The 22,887-nt window shown below is 39.9% G+C and overlaps 1 protein-coding gene across 2 annotated transcripts; it reads right to left on the minus strand.

The window, feature by feature from the left end:
* Window positions 1-6,114: 6,114 nt before the first annotated feature.
* On the minus strand, window positions 6,115-22,485 carry LOC122836090 (hyaluronidase-4). 2 transcript variants are annotated; one of them, XM_044125760.1, is made up of 4 exons: window positions 22,370-22,485; window positions 9,081-10,070; window positions 8,034-8,123; window positions 6,115-7,478 (listed from the first exon to the last, which is right to left on the minus strand). In XM_044125760.1, the coding sequence occupies exons 2-4, from the start codon at window positions 10,035-10,037 to the stop codon at window positions 6,981-6,983; spliced, it is 1,545 nt and encodes a 514-aa protein (XP_043981695.1). In that variant the 5' UTR covers window positions 10,038-10,070; window positions 22,370-22,485; the 3' UTR covers window positions 6,115-6,980. The 2 variants fall into 2 exon arrangements, with proteins under 2 accessions (XP_043981695.1, XP_043981697.1); XM_044125762.1 differs by lacking the exon at window positions 22,370-22,485 and adding an exon at window positions 13,525-13,629.
* Window positions 22,486-22,887: the final 402 nt, after the last annotated feature.

Raw genomic sequence — 22,887 nt, forward strand, 5'->3', positions numbered from 1 at the left:
GACAAAAAAGAAGAAACGACTTACAACATGAACCCGGCAGACTTTGAACGTCTTCAATGGTCAATTTTTGAATATTATGATACCTTGGCTAATCCCTGCAGAGAGCAATAGCTATTTTATGCCAAAGAAAAGACAGTGATGCCATAGTTATTTTTGATTTAAAAGTTTGCACTAAAATACAAGTAAATTTACAAACATTAAAAATAACAAGTACCTCAATTTTTTTTTTTTACTTTAAGTTCTGCTCATCACAAAGGAAATGAACCTCAAAATGTTATTTAAATGAGTAAATATATACATAAAAAAGCAACACAAAATATGTGTAATTTTAATGGGATATTAATATCCAATGTTCTATGTCAGCTGAGTTTGTCCCTCCTATCTATTAATTTTAAATAAGCACCTGATTTTCTGTTTTCAGTCTTAGTCAATAAAAATTAGAATTATAAAATTGACACTACCATTTGTGGTTAAATATTATTCAAGTTTACATTGTATGATAAAGCTGCTGCCTTTCTCTTATTTACACTTAAACTGATGTCTTGAGTTGGGGCTGCACAGTGATGCAGTTGGTAGAGCTGTTGCCTTGAAGGTCCTGGGTTCGATTCCCAGGAATCCCTTTCTGCATGGAGTTTGCATGTTCTCCCTGTGCATGGTGGGTTCTCTCCGGGTTCTCCGGCTTCCTCCCACAGTCCAAAAACATGACTGTCAGGTTAATTGGGTGTGAGTGTGTGTGTGTCCTGTATGTCTCTGTGTTGCCCTGCGACAGACTGGTGACCTGTCCAGGGTGACCCCGCCTCTTGCCCGGGATGTAGCGTGAGAGGAACCAGCAACCCTCCTGACCCCATTAGGGACATGGATGGATGATGTCTGAAGATTATGATTTCAAATGTAACTGAGTAACTTTGTTCAAAACAAATTTGAGTAAAAATAAAAGTTCAGGTTTGGTAAACAACTTAAAGGACAAATTAGACAAATTATAATTACATTAATAAATCTAAATGTAACTAATTACTTCTATACAAGAACCAATTTATCTTTTTATGACATTGTAAAGTGCCTCTATTTCTGCATTATCCATACAGGTTGTCTAATGTACAGTAAAATATTTTATTATTTGTCTTGGTTCCCACAATGAGTCATTGATAATTGTCATCATAGTACTGGACAAATTTAAAACTACTTTCATCCCTGGTAACAGTAATGTCAAAATGTACAATGTAAAGTGTCAATGATACATGTATATCATTATATGCATGTATAATGTATAGATTAATATCTATACATTATATATATGTTATTTTCACTTGGTGCCTAAAGACTGTATTAGCACCTTGATGCTATGCAAACTACAGTATGTACAATAATGTGTGGAGTGGGTATAAAAAAAGACACTGGAGGAGTTGTTGCGGTTGATCACGTTGCTGACAGTCCTCCTCATCGTTCTCCATCGGATTAGCTATGCTCCTCTTCTTCTGTTCCCTGGTAAAAGTAATCAGATGTTATAGCTTATAGCACATAAATGTAAATCTGTCATGAGGTGCAGGGTGTGGCAGATGCTGTAGACACAGGTACAAAATGAAATGGTGACTTTAATGAACAAAAAACTAAACACAAAATAATCCAAAAGGTCCAAAAACCAAGGCAGGTACAAAACACTGGAATGAAATGGCTTAATTACCTCCACTTTGTGTAGATCAGTTCTCCAGAGCCTTAATTATTTTATTCAGGTGTGGTGCAGAAGAGGCACATGTAAAAGTTGCAGGACTGCGGCCCTCGAGGACTGGAGTTTGAGACCCCTGCTGTAGACCCAGGTTGAAGCGAGAAATAATGGTTTTAATGAGGGAAGAACACAATCCAAAGTCCAAAATCCTGGCAGCAGAGCGCAAGGCAAAGGCTCAGCACTGGTAGCAACAGGGTTTACAAATGGACAGCAGACGAAACAATGACTGGGGCAAACGACATCTAGACAAAGGCACAGACACACAGGTGACACTAAATACACAGGAGGTAATTGGGGAACGAGACACACTTGGGAACTAATCAAGGGGAGAGAGGAGAACACGGAGACTGACACACAGGAAACTCGAGATAAACACAGAAAAACACGGGACATGACAATATGGCTCCACGCACTCCGCCTACCTTAAGATTTTATTTGAAATAAAAAAGAAAAAAATAATTTCAGAATTTTTTATTATCAAACCCTCTTTACAATTAAAATTGTGGAGAGAAAAAGAGATCTTATGTGTCAAAACATCTTTTACGCCTGAGTCTATGGGGGTCAAAGGGCACGCCAAAGCTCAAATCTTATTGGTCAGTTTGCTTTTGTTTATTTGGCGGCTTGACGTTTTTTCTGTAAGCTAAAAATGAATGAGCAGTGTTTGAACCTCCGGTAGTCCTAAGGGCGGTTTGGAAGCCAGTGGAGCTTTTTACCGTGTGCGGTTCTGGCGGGCCGCCGGTTTATGAGCTTTTTTGACGTTTCCTGAACTGATGGGTCACCTGTTAACTGACATCTGCAGCTGTTCCTGAGCGTCGCGCTAAAACTGTGGGTTAAACAATTGAATCTAGTCGAAACGTTCCTCAATTAATCAAACGTTGTTGCTTCACCTTCTCCTCCTTTGGACGTCTGACACCACCTGAACCTGGGAATCAACATCCTCCTCTTTCCGCGGATCTACCGGGAGGCTTCACTTCCAGGTCTTTATTAAGCCATTGAGCCACAGTCGCCCACTGTCGCTCAATGGTAGAGTAGTCGTCTTGCAATCGGAAGGTTGTAGGTTTGATTCCAGCTTCCTCCTGCCACATGTCGATGTGCCTCTGGGCAAGGCACTAAACCCCAAATTGCCTACTGATCTGCATATCGGTGTATGTACATAGCTGGTAGGTGAGTTTCTGTGTGTGATGAACGAAGGTGTCAAATCCCGTCGCTAACATGAACACAAAGGTGAGAGTTCATCTATTAAACTGAAGATGAATGCATAAATTAAAAGCTGGATGTACAGATATAGTTGATATATGTATTTCTATGCCTCTTTATTTTTAAATTGAATACAATTTCAGATTTTTTGTATAACTTTTCTTCAGTTTAACTTGGAAAGTGAACTATTATTGCTACAAGTTAGTTTTCTAAACTACAGAAAAGTTATTGTTAGGTATTCTCAAATATGAAAAAATGGACTGACATTGATATGTGAGAGTAACACTGCTGTTATCTAAGATTTACCAATGTTTAATGTTTAACATAAGAATAATAGAAAGAATACACGATTACTAAAATACTTGCTTACAACAGCCCTAACCACCATTCCCAGACCAAAAAGCACTCGTCCATATTTGCACTGTTCAATCCCTGAAGCTGCATGAACTGGTTTGTTCCCTCTTAGTGGAATTGAAGTGACGGTCTTCAGCAGAAATCAGTAGTAGACAAGAACGACTGTGGCAGTTACTATGCGGCTAAATAGGGTTAGGTTTTCAAAAATAAATAAATTAATAATAAAAAAAATACATATAAACACGAGCGTAAATTTGTAGCCCAGATTTTCTCCAAGAGCTGAGAAAAACTGTGAGATTATCAACCATTTAGCATAGTTAGCTTAGCTACAGACTACTGTTTGCAGTCATTTCACTAGCATTTAATGAATTAAGGAAAAAAATACCAGCATATTCATATATTTAACTCGTCCCTGTACCTTTTACCCCACTTAACAGTCAGACTTAGCGAAGCAGCCAGTCAGCAGCAGCTAATCCTCAATAGCACAACCCTCCTCCCTGTCCTAATGAAAAAGGTGAGCAACACTGTGTCCAATGACAATAATTCCAGATTTGATTTTTGAATTGCATGTCTGTTCATATCGTTGCACTGCTGCTGATTACAAGGTTTCAATGCATTAATTGGTTTTTGAATATGGACAATTCCAAGGGCCCTGGATGGACAGCCACCCTTTGTGACCCTTTGGACTGGGATGTGGCCCTTTGGACTGGGACGTGGCCCTTTGGACTGGGATGTGACCCTTTGGACTGGGATGTGGCCCTTTGGACTGGGATGTGGCCCTTTGGACTGGGATGTGGCCCTTTGGACTGGGATGTGACCCTTTGGACTGGGATGTGGCCCTTTGGACTGGGACGTGGCCCTTTGGACTGGGATGTGGCCCTTTGTCCGTATCTCCCTCTGTAGGGAAGGGATGCATCCAATGTTGTCAGTGTTGCGGGAGAAAGCTCCACACTCCTCGTAGAGCACTTCCTTCACCAGGTAATCCAAGGTGTTTTACTATTTGTTCACTGTTTTGCAAGTGTCAAAAATGATTTGGGAAATGGTTTTGACTTAATTGTTTTTCATCATTTACATCACAATAAAACCTTGTACAGTTTTTATGAAGGTGATGTAGACTTTTGGAGTCCGTGTAAGTTGCTTGTATATATGCTGGAACAAACATGTTTCTGTTTAACTTGATTTGGTCTTAATTAAACATCAGTACTAAAGGTCTGATATATAATCAGATCTTTAGTATGTTTTCTGTAACATGAAATGAATGAAAGGTTTTTAGATTGGAAAAAAATCCAACAAGTATTTTAATTGCCTTATTTTTAGCACCTTTCTCATTTTGTTCAGGGTTACATGTAGCATTTGCATGTAACCCTGGAATCTGTGTGTCAGATTCCAAATCCATCATACAAATACTGCACAAATATTCTCCACGCAGGAGTGTTTGCATAGTTAAACACATTGTTTCGATTTTTGGATATAGGGTTCTATGAAATAGTTACCTGCAGAATGCAGAAATCGAAATGAACTAAGTTTGCTAGAAAGCAAGACACTCAAAGGTCTAAAGAGAAAATTAGCTGAGGGCCCTTATCTGACCAGATTTTGGTATTGAAATGTAACATTTTCATTAAAGTCTGGGTAAACATTTGATCAAGTGATTTAGGACGTCATACTAATGTCAACGTTGTATGACGTTGCAGCAACTGTGCTGCTGAGAAAGTAGCACGGTTGCTGCTTTCTCAGCCGCCACTGTGTTGAAAGTTCTTCTTTCTGCTGATTGCATCAGTCCATCTGATCTACTGAAACTCATGTATCTGATATTTCAAAACCAGGAGGCAGAAGAAGGAAGTGATTACCACACCATGGATGATGAGGCTTTTTCTTAGGAAATACGAGGTCGTCTGTATGAGCCAGTACATGTAGAACAGCTGTGTGTCTGAGTGAGAACACCTGACAGATTAGATGTAATGAAGCCTGGGCGCAAATTCAAACTGGAAGACTCTTTAGCCCCACCTGGCTCGTCCTATCGGAGCATCCCGCCCATCACCGCTGTCCTATCAACGCTGGACCAAGCCACGTCACGTCCAATTGCCTTCCAAGGCCCAGCTGAAAAAGGACCTCCATCCATGGCGTCTTCCGCATCCCAACCGCGCTCAACCCTCCTCCACCCCTTCTCCACCTTCCCTCGCCCAGATCCTCAAGCTCGCATCCTTCTCCGACCTCCACCACCAGGGTCGGGTCCCGGGGGGATGACATTCCTATCCTACATCAGGAATGCTCATCCGAGCTTATTGCAATTCACAGCTTGATGACCACAGCCGGGGCCCGAGCGCCAAAGAACTTTAAATTCATGTCTGTCAATAAACCTTTTTAATCGCTGTTCATTTTCTCTGTCTGAGTCTCTCCAGATTGAAATATCATCACCTGCTGACTTCTATTACTGCTATGAGGGAGACATAAAACAGACAAAGTTGAAGCTCTGTCCAGCAACCATACCACAGCATGTCACAGTTAGTCTGTATCTCTAGCAACACAGAGTTACCTTCCTCACAACTACATCTAGAGGTTTGGAGAAATCTAGCCTTTACTCTGACCGCCAGTCGGTGTTTTACCTTCACCAGTGACCTTCACTTTTCTGGAGCAGGAATCACATGAGCTCAATGTGCTGATAAAATATGTCTATTAAAAAATGTGTCTGATTTTCTTACAGAGTTGAAGTGCATTAACAATCTGTTGTTTGTAACTTCTCAATATGTTTAATTAGGATTTATCTGATGTCCAAGTTATACTGAGAACAAATACAGCTGTGTTCCTTCTAATCTGACTGGTTCTACTTTTAATCACACCTTCACGTTTCAACTTTTTGGTCTCTAAGAATTAAAAGTTTAAACTCTTAGTCTGATTTATTATTTAACAAACTAAGTTGCTTTTTCAAGGAGCAATTAGTAATGCGATTAGTTACTTTTTCAAAGTAATTATCTCATCACTGGTTATATGTTATGTCTATGTAAGCATGCAGCAGTGTGCATGAGAGCAGATAAAGAGATAGCAGAAAGACACATAATTATTATATTCATTACAATACTTTTACTGGACTGATGTTAAGGCATCCAGCTGACAACATTTAACTCAATCCACTGAGGGTAAAAAAAGAAATGAAATATAGTAAAAAGAAATGGAATATTGTCCCAAGGATAAAACATCCTCAGGCTCAGTGGTGTGGTACAGTATATACAGTCCAATACAGCCAGTCTAAGCTCTAAATTATAGAAATTGAACAGCAGCTAAACAATATGATATCCTGACACTGAGGAGCAAATGTAGCAGTTAATCAACAAGTCAAGCAGAAGGAAGACAGCTGGTCTGAGAGATGAGTGAAAAGGCTGAACAGGAAAAACAAAAGCAGAGAAGATGGCCTCAGGTAGCTTCTCTCTAACACCTACGCTGCAGCCTTGACTCGTCTCCCTTGGCGGATTTACAATCGTTCACACTTTAACAATGTCTCTTGTGACTGTAGGCCATATTTGTTGAGTTTGATACCTGTAATCAGAATTGATGAAGCTGTTCTGGACTTTTGTGAGATGAGACAAAGTCCTTTTGTTGTATATATTTGTGCTAATAAAATCATGCTTACCTGTCTTTGCATAAAGCAAAATAGAAATCATGTATAAAATGATCTATCCATAGCTGTATTTGGGGTGAAATCTTCATAGAACTATACAACCATCTGTATGAGCAGTAAGTTCAAATGTAGCAATAATAGTATCTGGTAATGAGAGCAACCAGGTGGCAGGGCAGAGCTCTCCCTGCTCTCCCACAGCTCACCCTGCTCATCCTCCCACTCAGTCCTCTTTCGTTCTTGCTCGCTCTTCTCTTCCTTCCTCAGCTCATCATCCTCCTTAACTTTGTTTAAACTGTCACATCTGTGTCCTTCATGGCCTTCATAGCAGTGGCAGCGAAATCTGTCAGTGAGCTGCTGCAGGTCATTCTGTGACGGCCACCCGCTGACAGTAAAGGTCCCGTTCCCTGAGGGGTGAATTTGGTAATTCTCTGAACTCAGATGGAGGTAGTGGTGGGCAAGGGGGTCTTGGCGGACACACCGGCCGTTCCCTTGGCACAGGAATTCACTGCAGACTTCAGCAGCCCGGGTCACATTGGTGATGTACCGACCAAGGCGACGAGTCAAGAAGGACTTCACCAAAGTGCAGTTGTGCTGTAGAGACAAGTCAGTACTCATAGGGTGACATTTTGTCAAACATTCCTACAAATATATTTAGTTTACATCAGTTATAATTCTTGTAGCACAATGTTTCAGATCATTGTTGCCTCTTTCACGGTGGGAAAGAGGCAACATCTTTCACACCGTAACTGTCTGATGAAACACCAAAACTGTTTAAACATCATAATATAGTATTTGCTGAAGATTCGAGTCATTTCAGATTCCAGGGAAGTTGTCCTGGAATCTCCTTTCTAAAACTGGCATCGTTATCCCCTGTCATTATTCTGAAAAATCTTGCAAGTGAAGTAAGGTTTAAAAACAATGATTTAGTTTTTTCAAAGTATTCGCAGTGATAATGTTAGAGAAAGATCAAAAACCATTTAGAATGTTGGGAGTAAAAACAAAAAGCAAGATGATATAGAAAACCTCTTTCAGCCTCCCATTGAGGCCAGAAGCAATGTGGACAGCTGATAAGTAATAAAATGCACACCCTCATGTCAAAGCAATTCACTATATGAAAAAGGAAATTGGTGTTGAAAGTCGACCTACCCTGGATGAGGTCAAGTTAAGATCTCCCCAGATGATGAATCCTGCAGCTCCCAGAGCAGCACTCTCCCCAATAGTATGAATCAAGTCTTTCTGTAGAAAATACAGAAAACAAAAGTAGGTACAGCTATCATTCATTTGTTGTCCATCATTATAAGACAAAGAATTGAGCTTTTGTCATTTTAACGTTTCCCTCTGGAATGATAAAGAGTTTCTAACCGAAGATCTTTTTCTTGCATTTGCTTTTCTGTGGATTGTCCAGCAGATGGCAGAAGTGAATTTAATTTTCAAAGTTTCTGTCTTCAATTTCAGTGAACAAAAACTCTAAAAACATAAAGTTTTGAATTCTTTGCAGACTATGAAAGTAGGTAGCCAAGATGACTGCACTGCTTTGATATTTACTATGGATTCTAGCAGCAGATTGTTTCATGGTTTGTCATCTCCTGTCTGAAAAAAGATGGGCAGTCCAAACACCCAGCCATGACTTGACCTTACATCAGAGAGTCCAGTAAATGGTAAAAGAAATCTGATTGTTGTGGAGAAGGGAATGCTGCAAGTCAGTGACTCAATGCAATCTGTTGGGTTTCCTTACATTGAAAATTTCCTTCCATTCAGAACAATAAACTGAACCTGATTGTATTGTCTGACAACTAGCATCAAACTGAAATATATTTAACTAACTTTGAATCTGTCTTTTTTCCATTTATTTTATTCAACCAAGTAAAACCCCATTAAGGTCGAGATCTCATTTTCAAGAAGGATCTGGGCAGAAATCTGCAACACCCAGCAGCCTGATTACACAAAAAGTCTTTATGACAGGATTTAAAACGTGTTGAGACCTTGGTTGTTAAATGGTGCTATTTGAATGAACTGAATTGAATTTGTCCTTGTCGCTTAAATAGGCATTGCTGCTTCAAGAGTAACTCCTCTGTCCTTACAGTATAACAGAAAGTCTAAAGAGGCAAAGCGAGTTGCATTTACGGCATAATTTGGACAGATGAACGTTATATATATTTACACAAGAGAAATTGTTCATGGACTCTGACTTACTGTGGTGAGAAAAGCCAGTGCATCATCTCGGTACCCTAGTCTGAGGTAGACGTAGGTGGGAAGGTCATACTCCTTTGAGGTAAGTGAGGCAATCCGGAGCGACTCTTGGATTCTGTTGTGGGCAAAGTGCCAGTTACTGATGCTGTTGGTGTGACTCTTTCTGATTGCCACAGAGGGAAACAACGCCGTACTGCTGTTCCACAGCCACAACAGCTCGTCGTTCCTCATCATCTCCGGCAGGGGACACAGGCCCGAGTAGTTCTGGTCGTGCAAGTTGTAGTTATGACAGTCTGGGTAGAGGTAGAAACCCCAGAGGGCATTGGGCCGTAGCCGTGTTCCCAACTGTATTGTCCTTTGCATGAATGTTTTAGCACTTTTCTCAAATCGCCTCCGGGCCAGCACCTCTACCTGAGCTGCAGTCACATTAACATACGCCTTCTTGGTCAGCTCCTTCGACTTTTGCTTGTAAATGTTCTTTTTGTGCCAGTTACGGTCCCACTGAGGTCGCCAGAACTCCCAATCAATGACAGCCAGGCCACGGAAATCCTCTGCAGGAATGAAGTGAACAATGTGCTGATAAGCTTTGAGCAGATGCATGTCCAGGCTGCAGTTTTGAGGCAGACCTCCATGAATGGCTTTGCCTTGTGGCGTGTAGTAAGGGTAGAGGCCAAGCCGGTTCGCATAAAAAATCGTTACATTTTGCCCTGTCCAAGTAGCACGTGGGCTTCCTTGTATGTGAAAAAGATGCTCAAGGTTGGTTGTAATATTGTATTTGATGGTACACATATCTAAGGGAGCGTTCCAGGCAGCGAGAAAGGGCTTCCGACTAATCAAGGGAAGCTTTGCAGGTTTTTGACCAAAGGCAGAATTGAAGAGCAATAACAGCCAAGAGCAGGTGACAGAGATGGGTACTGCTAGGAGGGAGGAGGATGTCCCGCCCACTGCCACCACATACATTCTTGGGATCAAATGTGTCACCTGTCAATCATCCTGAAGGAGAAGGAAGAAAGTTGAGAAATATGGGGAGTTAAAACAGGGTTTTCAAACATACTTGTTATAGAACAAGTAGAACTTGACACCAGATATTTACATACACTGTATATGGGTAAGAGTAGGGTTAAGTTATGAATAAGCAAATGAATTTATAAATGAATATAAGTGAGGGTTAGGGTAGAATTTCCACTGTTTGACATTAAATCAGACCACATGTTTTCTGTTTTAGGTCAGTTACCAAAATTATTCCAGTTTATTACATTACAGAATAATAAGAAAAAGTCAAAAGTTCCCATCTAATTCAGTATTTGGTAGACTTTGTCTGGAATCTGGAGTATTTGTGTAGTGTTGAGGAAGAAATTACTAAGTTAGCTTAATTTGGAAAAAAGCTTAGCTCTCTTCCTTATGGTCCCGGATACCGGGCTCTTCCGGCGGGCGGCGTGTGGCGGCAGGAACAACGATGCGTGATGACGTCACAGAATTACAAAGTTTAATCTCACAGCAAGCAACGTATGAGTTAACAAGAAAACTGCAGAGCTACAGAGACATACATTCGTTCCCTGAGACAAAAGAATTAAAAGACAGAGGAAAAGAGGGACAAAGACGCGTCTTTGGAGAAGGCTGATGCAAAAAAGCAAAACAGGGCAGCTTTCTGATTTATTATTACTGTGCACAAACTTTTATAGTGGAGGTGTTTCCTAACTTTTTAATGTATTCAATTAAGGCGTAGCTCTGTATGACCAATCAGACGCTACCTTGGACGCCAATAAAACTTAGAAATTCCCCTAATTTCAAGCTGAGATCAAAGGCCCTTTTGGTCTCCTGTGAGACAAAAGAGCAAGCAGCTGCTTCCTGATTTTCCTGGGCTCTAGGGCACCTGGACAAATAAAACCATAAAATAAGACTTCACAGATACCTGTGAAATTCGGAGTGCCTCCCGTTATCTTGTCCTTACAGGCATTCTCAGAACAAAGCCAAATCAAGTAATTTAGTTTAAGGAAAGATTACCTTCACAAAGTTTAATCCTGGTCTGCTGCATTCAGCATTCTCCAAAGATTTAAATCCTTGCCTTATCACATTAAATCAACAGCACAAAATGAGGTACAATTCCTTTTCTAACCTATAAAACATAACATTCAAACAATTTTCTAATACTAAGTAACACATTTTCATTGAAACCCTTTCCATTTGATTCAGATATTATCATAGACAGTATAATTTTCAAATACATTCAGCATTCACCATTCTAAACTTAGATAATACACTTTAATTAAAAACTTGCTATTAATACTTAGAAAAATGTTAATGATCTCAACATTCTATGTTGTATTTTAGTTTAAACCATGCCAGATGTGGTTCTAAAAGACCTTTGATGTTCTGTGAACCCAACCGGCTTCTACCCTGCACTAGATGCTAATTTCGTGGCTTCCTGAGCCCTGATAACAATCCTTAAAGATCTCCTTTAATATGCATCTAGTTCCTGAGCTTTGATTTTTACCCTGTTGGATAATTTAATTGTAAATTCTTCACACAAAATCTGTTTAAAACTAAGAAATTTATACAACATAGAATGTTCAAGATACCTTTTACACATGACACAAGATTAACTGTTAAGAAATTTGTTCAAAATCAGACTGTTCAATATACCTTTTACACTTGGGGTAAGATTAGCTGTATTAAGCACTAAAAATAATTATTTTTCTTTACAGTAGCTAATCTCTGTTTTTTTTAACCTTGTGTTTCCAGTTGACTGCTATCAGCAGGACTGTATGAAGAGCTCGCTGCCAGTTATTGAGTGTTTTACCTCAGTGGTAACCTGAGGTTAAACTAATTAGTCTTGCTGTGTGCTCTCCTTAACCCACTCCCTCCTCTCTCTCTCTTTCTCTCTCTCTCTCTGTCATAGAATTCTTGCCATTCTTTTACCTTGGATTCATGTTTTTCTTTGGCTCTGTGTTTTTGTAAGTTTGTTTGTTCATTAAATACCAAAATCTACTCAACTCATCTGCCTGCTACATTTGGGTCCACTTTAAAACCACAAATCAGGACATCCTCTGTGGTACAGTTGTAATAACTGCTGCCTTGCTGTACTAAGGCCTTTGGTTTGAATCACAGCTTTTTGAGCCAATCTTTCACAAGTTTGACCCAAAAATACGGTCTCTGTGTTTTTGGGCACATGTTCTGCCGCTCATGAACATGTGTAACATTTTATAACAAACATCGCACCAGGAAGCAGACTGCAATCATCTCATTTATAGTCACTTTATAAGTATTAAAACTACAGTCACATAAAATATCAATGCAATTGATTGCTATTTTATATGACTACTAACGTATGGAGTGTGAGGACAGGAATACTTGGTTTTCAGATCCTTCACAAATAAAAATCTGAAAAGCATGGTGTGCACACTGTTCAGGTATTGAGTCTAGCTGTTTGTAATTTAACATGAGTACAAAAGAAGTTGTTCTGGTTCTGGTCTCAGACATTTGTTTAGAGAATAACCGTAACCATGGAGACCAGGGAACCCAGCAGGAGGTCAGGGAGAACCTGGTGGTTCTGTTTAAAGCAGAGATTGTCATGAAGTGCGGGTGTACTGGTGAGGTAGACGTGGTGGAACCAAGTTGCAGTAAACAAGGATGATTTTAATGCTCAAAAACAACACAAAATAATCCAAAGGGTCCAAAACCCAAGGCAGCTCTGCTGAGCGGAATCCAGGGCTCAACACAGGTAGCAAAGAAGGCCCACGAATGGACTTAGACCACAGACTGAGGAACAAAGGACACTGGTGGGGTTAAATACACAGAGGGTAATCAAGGAAACGAGACACACCTGGGAAACAGGACAACATGGAGACTCAGAGACAGAAACTTGAAATAAATACACAGAAAAACACGGAACATGACAAAGATAGAATCTGCAACAACAGAGCAGCCAGAGTTTTGATCAATCCTTCATCTGGACGTGGAAACAGACATTTTCAAAATGCAAGATGTACGTCCTAAGTTTACTTAATAAATATGCGTATGTTGTAATTACTTAAACACCCAAAGATTAATTTTTTTAACCACTTCTATAAAAGAAAAACTATTTTATTGAAACAATTCCTGCTTTCTGTTTGTTTCTCTGCTCAGACTTTTGACAGAAAATATATAAAGCAGTGGTATTCTGCTCACTTCCTTCAGTAAGACAAACTAAATTATTTGCCAAACTACTCCCTGACTCAGAGCAGGTTGTTATGAAAATGGACATAAAATTCAATCAGTGCAGTTTCATGTGTGCAAATGTACATGAAAAAATCTAATAAGATACTGCTCTGAAAACATACACTCATTCTTTAAGAACTGACTGCACAGATGAAGTTTTGGAGTTTACCTTTAGATCTTAAACATCCTCAGAGTATTTTTTGAGACAAATAAAAAAAGTGGCTTAATTAGTTGCTACATTGTGGGATACCTTGTTGGCCAAACTTTCTAAAGTCCCTCCACCGGCTCCATGTCGCTCAGAGAATAGACTTTAAAATGACTGAACAGCTCAGCACCACATTACATTAAATAACTGCTCTTGTTGGATCAATCTTTCAGATCTTTCTGTAAGGCAGGGGTGGGCAGTCCTGGTCCTGGAGGGCCGGTGTCCTGCAACTTTTAGATGTTTCTCTACTTCAACACACCAGAGTCAAATCATGAGGTCATTAGCAGGACTCTGGAGAACCTGACTGCACTGAGGAGGAGATTCAGGTGTGTTGGACCAGGGAGGCATCTAAGAGTTGCAGGACACCGGCCCTCCAGGACCAGGACTGCCCACCCCTGGTATACAGGATAGTAACAACATTGTAGACTCTACAATGTAGAGGACAAACTAAAGCCAAATATTTACAAATATGTTTACAAGCTCCACCCCTCAGGTCAGAATGAAGAACTATTAATAAATGATCCCAAATAAGGTGGATAAGATTAGTTAGGTTTGAGGCTCATTTTTGTAACAGATAGCATGTGTGTGTGTGTATGTGTGTGTGTGTGTGTGTGTGTGTGTGTGTGTGTGTGTGTGTGTGTGCGTGCGCGTGTGTGTGCGTGTGTGTGTGTGTGTGTGTGTGTGTGTGGTGGTGGGGGGGAGAGGGGGGGTAGGTGTGTGTGTGTTACTTTGGCTTGAGCCCCTCACATCCTCCATCAGGAGGTCAGCTTGATTTCCTAACAGAAGGCTGGTGCCTCTGCCCCCTCTGCCTTTAATGCATTTGCTCCAAATAATTTTATTGTCCTTTTTAATGTGTTCCTGTCATAATGTCAGGGGAAATTTTGACAGGCACAAAATTTCCCTTGAAATTTTTGTGTTTTTTGACAGGCGTGGTCAAAAGGATTCTTAGTGTTTTTCAGGAGTAAGCATGATAGTTTGCTGAGCTGTTGTACATTCAGGTTTGAATGGCTGCCTTCTGTCTCAGAAAGAGTTCATGCAAAGTAAACCATATCCACTATTAGCTGCAGTTGGACCTGCTGAACTTGTGACACCTGAAAGTGTCTCAAGTGGCTGCTGTGGTTCAACACCACCACAGTTTTCCAACACAGACGCCTACAACCACAGTTTCTTGTGTACATTGAATGAGTGGATCTGTTCCAGTCCACAGGAACCACAGACGTCAACAAACTCCTTTCCTAATCGATAGCAGAGCTGACCGCGGCTCCAAGGTGCCCACAGAACTCATTCATCTGGAGACAAAACCAGACTGTAAACATGGACTGAGCATCATTAATCTTCAACTTCTGCTCTGTTGCGATACAAAGTATTAAACACACGAAGGCTCAGATTACTGGAACGCTACACAAGGATGCAAACTGTAGTTTTGTTGATATTTGAAAAGTTGTCCTCTTATTCCGACTCTTAGATATCCTGATGTTGATTTAGAGTCTTTGTCTAAACAAACAACTCAAAATATCTCAGTAGAAATTCACAGTGTCTAAGGTTGATGTTGAACAGCCTAAAGTGGTTTTAGGACCAAGGAACCGTGGGTTTGAGATCTGTTCCTTGTTAATGTTCTTTATTCTGCATCTAAGCTTTGGCTGAAATAGAAAACCTCCAAAGTGAATAACAGCAAATTCCTCTAGTTAAATCATGTGTCCTCAGCTCTCTGCCAGGCTGCAGATGGAAGTGATTTCAGCTCAAACTCAGAGTCTTTTATCAATACAGAACCTTACATCCTGCTTTAGCTTTCCTGCATATATGGTGAGCTAGCTTCAGTTTCAGGATACATAATGTTTTGCTGAATTTAAAACAGTGAAATGTGAAATCTGTGATATGTTATCCCTAACCGTCTTAAACCTTAGAAGTAGTAGAATATGAAGGACCTGGGCTACTCATACATTTGAGGAGGATTGTGCAATCTGATGGATTAGGATTCTGCTCCATTTCCCAAGAAGTATATCATGAAAACAAAATCCTTGTGAAATACTCATAACCTTTATTTAACCAGATAAAAATACCTTGTTGAAGTCTACAATCTTTTTTGAAGAAGAACATGGCACTTCCTCAACATGTCATAAGAAGGTTTGTTGTACTTACATCATCCAAATTCAGTGATACTCTCATCCAGATACCACCTATGTTGAACATTTAGTTTCAGCACAACATTTATTTTTAGCGCGTAGAGTCAAAATCTAAATTGCCTTAAAATAGATGAGCATGCAAAAATAATCCAGGCACATTGACTTCCAAATTTTGTCATCCCTGTTTTGGCCTCCAGCTGAATTGTTGCCCCGTCACTAAATCTAACCTCTTAGAGGAAGTTCTTACAAAATGTTTGTGTGAATTTCCACAAAATGTGTTGCAGACTAGATAGATTGTTATTTTAGCAGTCTGATACTTGACATTGACGCAAGAGGACTTTTTGTGTTTTTTTCACATTATAATGTAACTTTTTTTTTCCTCCAGGGGATCTTTTTGTGGGCTCTAGTGTCCCTTATATGACAGTAGGCTGACAGGAAAGGGGGGAAGACATGCGGCAAATGTCGCCGGGTCCAGGAATCGAACCCACGACGGCCGCGTCAAGGACTCAAGGCCTCCAAATGTGGGTCGCGCTGTCCCCTACGCCACCACAGCACACCCTATAATGTAACTTTTGATTCTATGTTTCTCTTTAAATGTCTAATAAACTTTAAAAAGTGACAATTGGCTTCCAGATCTGTGGACAGATACTGGATGGGAGAAATCAAACCAACAGAGAGAGATGTGTGGAGATGGAGCTGTGGTTAAAAAAAAAAAAAAAAAAAAAAAAAAGCTTGATTAGTTCATCTACGTATTTAAGTTGAGTCCATGAAAAAAAACTGCCAATCAGGTCTATTTGTATAGCACATTTCAGCAACAAGGCAGTTCAGAGTGCTTTCCATTATTAAACACAAAAATACAAAGATGAAGAACACACAGTCAATAACTGAGACATTGCATTTTGTTAGGTGCCGTCGTTACATATCAGAATGTTGAATGTTTCATTTATAATGTTTCCATAGCAACTCTAAACAGGTGGGTTTTTACATCTTGGTTTAAACGAACTCAGTGTTTTGACTGTTTTGCAGTTTATTTGAAGTTTGTTCTAGATTTGTGGAGCATAGAAGCTGAATGCTGTTTCTTCTTCACATCTAAATTTTAATGATGAATGATGAAGTTCAAAAGGACACGACAGCTAAGACAGAACTTTACACACGACTAGGATCTGACAGGGAGCAGGTGACACAGGTGGGGTTAAATACACAGAGGATGATCAGGGGAAATGAGGGATGGCTGGAAACAATCAAGGGCAAGACACACAGACATGGGGACTAAATTAACAAAAAACCCAGAAAACTGAATTTGACCTAGCTGGGTGATTTGGTGCCCAGGTCAGTGGGACTCGCAGCGATCAGAGCGACTGCAGTGCAGCTGTAGCTGATTAGAGAACGTGGATTGTTTAATTAAGAAAGCCTAAACGTTAATTTCAAGTAACAAGCAGAATTTAAAGATGGATTTTGGCATAATCTGGATTGTGAGTGGATCAAGATGACTAGTTGTAAGGATGGGCTTTCAGAAGTTGAAGATATAGGATGGTCTATACCAGGGGTGGGTAGTCCTGGTCCTGGAGGGTTAATGTCCTGCAGCTCTTAGAGTCTCCCTGGTCCAACACACCTGAATCCAACAGCTGAATCTCCTCCTCAGTGCAGTCAGGTTCTCCAGAGTCCTGCTAATGACCTCATTAATTTACTCAGGTGTGTTGAAGTAGAGAAACATGTAAAAGTTGCAGGAGACCGGCCGTCCAGGTCCAGGAGTGCCCACCCCTGGGGTATAGTATATCAGCATAAATGGTACACCGATTTTGGCTGCTACATATTAATAAGTCTCCACTTGTCATGAGGCTGCTTGTGTTGTGACATCTGCCTCCTTCTCCATCTGTTGTTACATCTTTGCTGGCCTCTCTTTTGTTGCACCTTCAATACCTGAGCCGATTTGTCCTTAGTTTGATTGCTGGCAGGAAGCTGCACTGCACAGGTCAAATTGCTGATCTGTTCATCTATCTTACCAAGTCACAGCCTCCTGATGAACCCTTGATTAGAATTACACCTGGTTTGATACTCGCTGCGGTTTTGCCTATAAAAAGAACATGTTTTAAAAGCCCAACCGGAACTTTCCCATGTCCTCTGGGGCATTGATGGCACTACCTAATGGGATTAAGTGCAATATTGTATTGTTGTTGTATCGCTGTTTTATTCATATTGTTTTGTTTTTCTTTCAGGGTCCGAGGTTTCTGTGGTGGCAGGGTCTTGTCTTGTGTGTTTATTTTGTTGGAGCACCTTTTTCTTTGTTTGCCTTGTCATTGTCATGTCCAGTGTGATCCCTTTTTCTTCACTGGATGTTGCCCCTTCGCTCACTACTTCCCCCACCGGTAAGCCTCAAACTCCCTTGAAAATTAAGCATTTTATTTCAATCAAAATTTTGTTAAAACGCATTCATTGTTTTAACCATTCAGTTTCAAGATATTGTTCATTTAAAAGGTGTCTTTACATATTGAAGCCTAATAAATTTTGTAGTATTTTCCAAATCCTGTCTCCATATTCCAGCAGAATTTACCTGTGTCCTCGTTATAATTCCATTTTCCTGGAGAGCAGTGTTGTTGGTTTCTCTTATTTATTGCAAACCTTAACATTCTCTATTTTGGTTTTATAACCTTAAAGAAAATCCATGATAGCTTATGCCACAATAGTAAGCATAAGCTATCATTTCAGATGCACAGTGACCTGTGCAGTCTGGCACACACATTTTGGCTGTGCTGCATTTGATTAAGACGTACTGTGAGGATTGAGGTTTCTGTGTAAGTATTCTGGTTAATTTAGTCCCTGTGTAGTCGTGTCACGCTATTGATTGTTTCCAGCTGTCTCTTGTCTCCTGATCCTGTGTATTATTTGTGTTGACTGTTCCTTGCTGCATCCTTTAGTCATTCTTCATGACTTTCATCTCATCCTACTGTGCCTGGCTCTGTGAACTGGTTTTTGGACATCATTAAAATAATTTTCTCATTCACTCTGAGTCTGACCTCGTTCATCATCTTCTCCACCTCGTGTTCAATGACAGATCAGATCTAATCAGATTAGGTTGGAAATGTCTGGTTTGGTTATGTTTGTTACACATAAGTCACTCGGTGGCATCTTAATAATAATTTTGAATTATAGTGAACATAACTCAATTTTGTAGAAATTGTTGACATAATATAAATATATGTTGCTTGGGAGGATTTGCTCCCTCTTGTAGAACATGTTGCAGCTCTACTCTTCTTCTGTGTTGTGGATCAGATTTTCTTAGGATTAAAATAAAGGTGCCTAATAATGTTACTGTAGATACTGTAACTGCTGTGGAACTATGTAAGTCCATTGACATCTCTGTTATTTAATAGCCCCAACTAGTTAACCACAGTCCGGTTTAGAGAACAGGATGAGATTAAAGGTTGAGAGCCTGTTGGACTGATTAATCCTTGGCGGTCCCTGGAGCCACACATTTTCAGATACATGACCATGGAACAGAATTTTCCTTCAGTCACATTCAAAGTTGACTGGCCCAGTTTAACCAGAGCAAAGAAGGAAGAATTTCAGAAATTTGTTCCAGTGAATGAATGTGGTCATGTTTTATGTTGCTCTCACAGGAAGAAAAGAACCAGGGGAATACAGGGACGACCAAGCCTGGACTCCTTCCATCCTACAGAGGGAACGCCGATCATTGAGTCTCATGGACCCTGAAGCTGCAGGAACAAAGAGGCGTAGTGAGTGAAAACACTGCTAGATGATTTATTTCATTTGCCTATAGTAGAACTCAGAGCGCACACTGAACATCGTGCTCCTTTATTATATGAGCAATTTGGCTCACCACCCAGTATGACATTTAGCTGAGGGAGAGGGGGAGGCATGACTCTGAATAAAAAACCTGAAATCATCAGTTCCACCATGAAGCAGGTTTTATTGGTGGTTTGTATGTTCTCTCACTGAACAGGATGGTGTAAACAAGTATGTAAAAAATGTGGCCTTACATAGCACTGCTAAATGTAATATTTATTATAATATAAAAAATAACAACAGTGGGGAGATGCTGAAGGCCTCAATTGAGGAACTTGTCCTATTGGTGCCATTCATGAAACAAGTCTCTGCTCTAGGTAGCAGCATTATCAGAAAGAATGACTAGCTGCTGGGTTTTACCCACATGTGGAGACAGAAGTGATTTAAGCACCTTAATTCAATGAATTTTATTGATTTATATTTTACCTATGACTTTCATCATCAGCTATAGCTACATGCCAATATATAAGAAAATGTGTGACCAAAGTTTTTCTACTACTCACGGTACAAACACAAACACTAACCTCAATATAAACAGCAGCACAACACATGCCCACCTGTCCACATGTACATTTTAGATGATAACAGTGGGTTCAGATTATATAGAAGGTAACAACATCAGCTGAAAATTTGGGGATGATACCACGTTAAATGTATTATGATCATGCTGAAGATTTTCCTCTGAATTCTGAAATGATGCCGTGCGTTTGGATTTCCAGTGGCTCTTCTCTCCACCAAATCTTACCTGCATTTACTACACTAAACTATGACTGAACTCCTGTTGAGTGTTTCTGATGAACTGAGGAAATAATTAACCATAAAAACACACAGTTAGCAAGAAATTACATTTATCAGGGAAATATGAACTGTATCACATATCAGTGGTTAAAGAGTTACTTGAGTGATAGATTACAATATGTACAAATTAACAACACAAGTCAAAAACTGAAACGGTAAAATGGGCTCTTCCACAAAACTCAGTCCTAGGAACTAAATTATTTATACTTCTTTGAACAATATTTTTGCAGTATCCAGTATTTTAAAGTTTATAATGTTTGCTGACGATACAAATTTCTTTTTTTCTGGAAAATATATGAATGAAATAATAAAAAACAGTAGAAAAAGAGTTTGCTGAATTGAAAACATGGTTTGATTACAATAAGTTATAATTACATGAAGGAAAAACTAAATGATGATTTATGATGGTAGGCTGCTAAGTGTACAAACAGGGTAGGCAAGTATAACCGTGAGCCTATTCCTATTTTGGTCAATTAAAGTTTTTTTATTATTATTTTTTGTTTCCTGTGCTTAATGTTGACAATTTACCAAAATAAAGTGAAATTGAATTGAATTGAAATGCATTAATGTAATTGTTTTGATACCCATTTTAGTTAATGCTAAACAGACCAGACCAAAATAACTTTGAGCAGATTTCTGCTGTAGTTTCCTAGTTTAGTTTTTCAAGGACTGTGCCAAAGTTTAATCTACAAGTCAGTTATATGCAAAAATATTTTTAATTGTACGAGAGTGTAAAAGACAGTTTGACAGTAACAATGGTCAAAATCAACTATGTACCTCCTCAGTGCTTCACAAGTAACATCCAGGTGTTGCACATTGAATGCATGGAATAAAACCTCTATAAAAGCAGAAATCTTCTCCTGTCTAACATAAAACCAAGAAGGAAAGGGTTAGCCAGGGGAAAAGAAAATGAAATGGTCATGGCCACTTTCCCAAATCTGGAAGGATTATAGCAGTAAGCTGAAGACTAACCAAGACGAAACCTCTTCCTTCTGAAAGGAATATGGCAACACAACTTGAATTCAGACAGTTGCATCTTTTAATTTTGATTTAAGTTGTTTCATAACTGACATCTCTGTAAATGTGACAGAACTAGCGTGTTTGTCCAAAGCCTCACAAACAGCCGATCAACACAGAGCTCTCTTACCCACAGTCGGGTACAATGGTTGGGGGTGACTGTTGGACTTTATACTGTTGTTGACTTAGCTCTGAGCTCCTCTGTACATCAGTGGAAGACCATTACTCTGACAGCTGAAGGATGACTCCAACTGGGTCATCAACAGGGCACAGACCCAAATACTGAAACAGAGCGACTGACAGATGAAAGAATCAAGGTTTCAATGGCTCAGTCAAAATCCAGACCTCAACCTGACTGAAATGGTGTGTGGCAAAAACAAGGCTACACAGAAACGAACAAACCTCAATGTTGTACAGAAGCTGTTGAGAGTTTTTTTTATAAATTGTTAGCATTTGACTGCTGGAGAACTGTTTGTGGTTGATATTAGTGTCTGAAATCCTGCTGTTCCAGTCTCATTTTAGCAGTGAGCTTAATACACAAGCCTCAGATCCTGTAAACTAATCAAGACTCTTGACTGCAGCATTTGATCTTTGACCTGAGTCACTTTAATCTGTGTGCTGACAACAGCCTGGAAACCAACACCATCTTCTGAATAGAAAATAACTTTAATAGAACGCTGTAACTAGCTTTAATCTGTCTGCCTAAACAAAATTGCCCCCCCACGCTGCAGGATTTTAAGACTATTTAATGTAAGTGGTTATGAGTCAGAGCATCTGTTAAAAAGCTCAAAAGCTACCTAAGTGAGTCTTTAGATGTTACAGCTTTTGCCATCTGAATAAAAACTAATAGCGACAGATAAAATGGGTTTTGCTTTTCTGAACTCTAAATGGCAAAACTTTGTTCCGTTCTGTGGGTTTCTGTTCAGGGTGAGCTAACATTCTTTGCATGACAGAGCGTCCTCTTTCTCCTCCTCCTTCCTTCATCACCCAAAACACTCAAGCCATGCTGTGACACTAAGAGGTGCCGCCTCGCGCAGGATTTAAAAATATACTTCATTGCCGTCCTGGTGCCAAACAACAGTCCTATGGGAGAGCTGGTTTCAGCAGCTTACTGGATAAAAAGTGGCATCACAAGGTTAAACGCTCACCTGCCCAAGCTGGAGTATCATCTTTAGGGGTCACAGCTGAGGTCATGGCAGTCCTTCTGAAACTAACGTCCAAGAGGCCTGAATTTGTCTTTCAGTCACTTTTAAACACCAACCAGTCATCCACACTTATATACCAAGGAAGGGAAAGAGAGGGAGGGGAGAGCGTCAGCACCACAACACAGCCAGAGAGAAGAGAGGGAGGGAGGGAATGAAAGAGAGGCAGAGTCACAAAGACAAGAGAGAAACACACACAGAAAGAGAGAGAGAGAGAGAGAGAGAGAGGTTTTAATTCCATCTGAGCTTACTGAGCTCTTAGGAAGTCTGATCCTTTGCTAGAAAAGTCTCAGCTCATTCATTTCACTCAATCTCCAAAGCAGACATTTGCTAAACTGTCTCTGCACATGCAGGCCTTGTTAAAGTCTCCAAACGATGTGCCGTTTCTGACTGGTAAGGTTTTCAACCAATTTACAGATACTCTGACTTGATCTATACTTTAAGCTCTTGATAGCATTGTCCAT

This window comes from Gambusia affinis, linkage group LG08 (genome assembly GCF_019740435.1).
Source record: "Gambusia affinis linkage group LG08, SWU_Gaff_1.0, whole genome shotgun sequence".
Taxonomy (NCBI): domain Eukaryota; kingdom Metazoa; phylum Chordata; class Actinopteri; order Cyprinodontiformes; family Poeciliidae; genus Gambusia; species Gambusia affinis.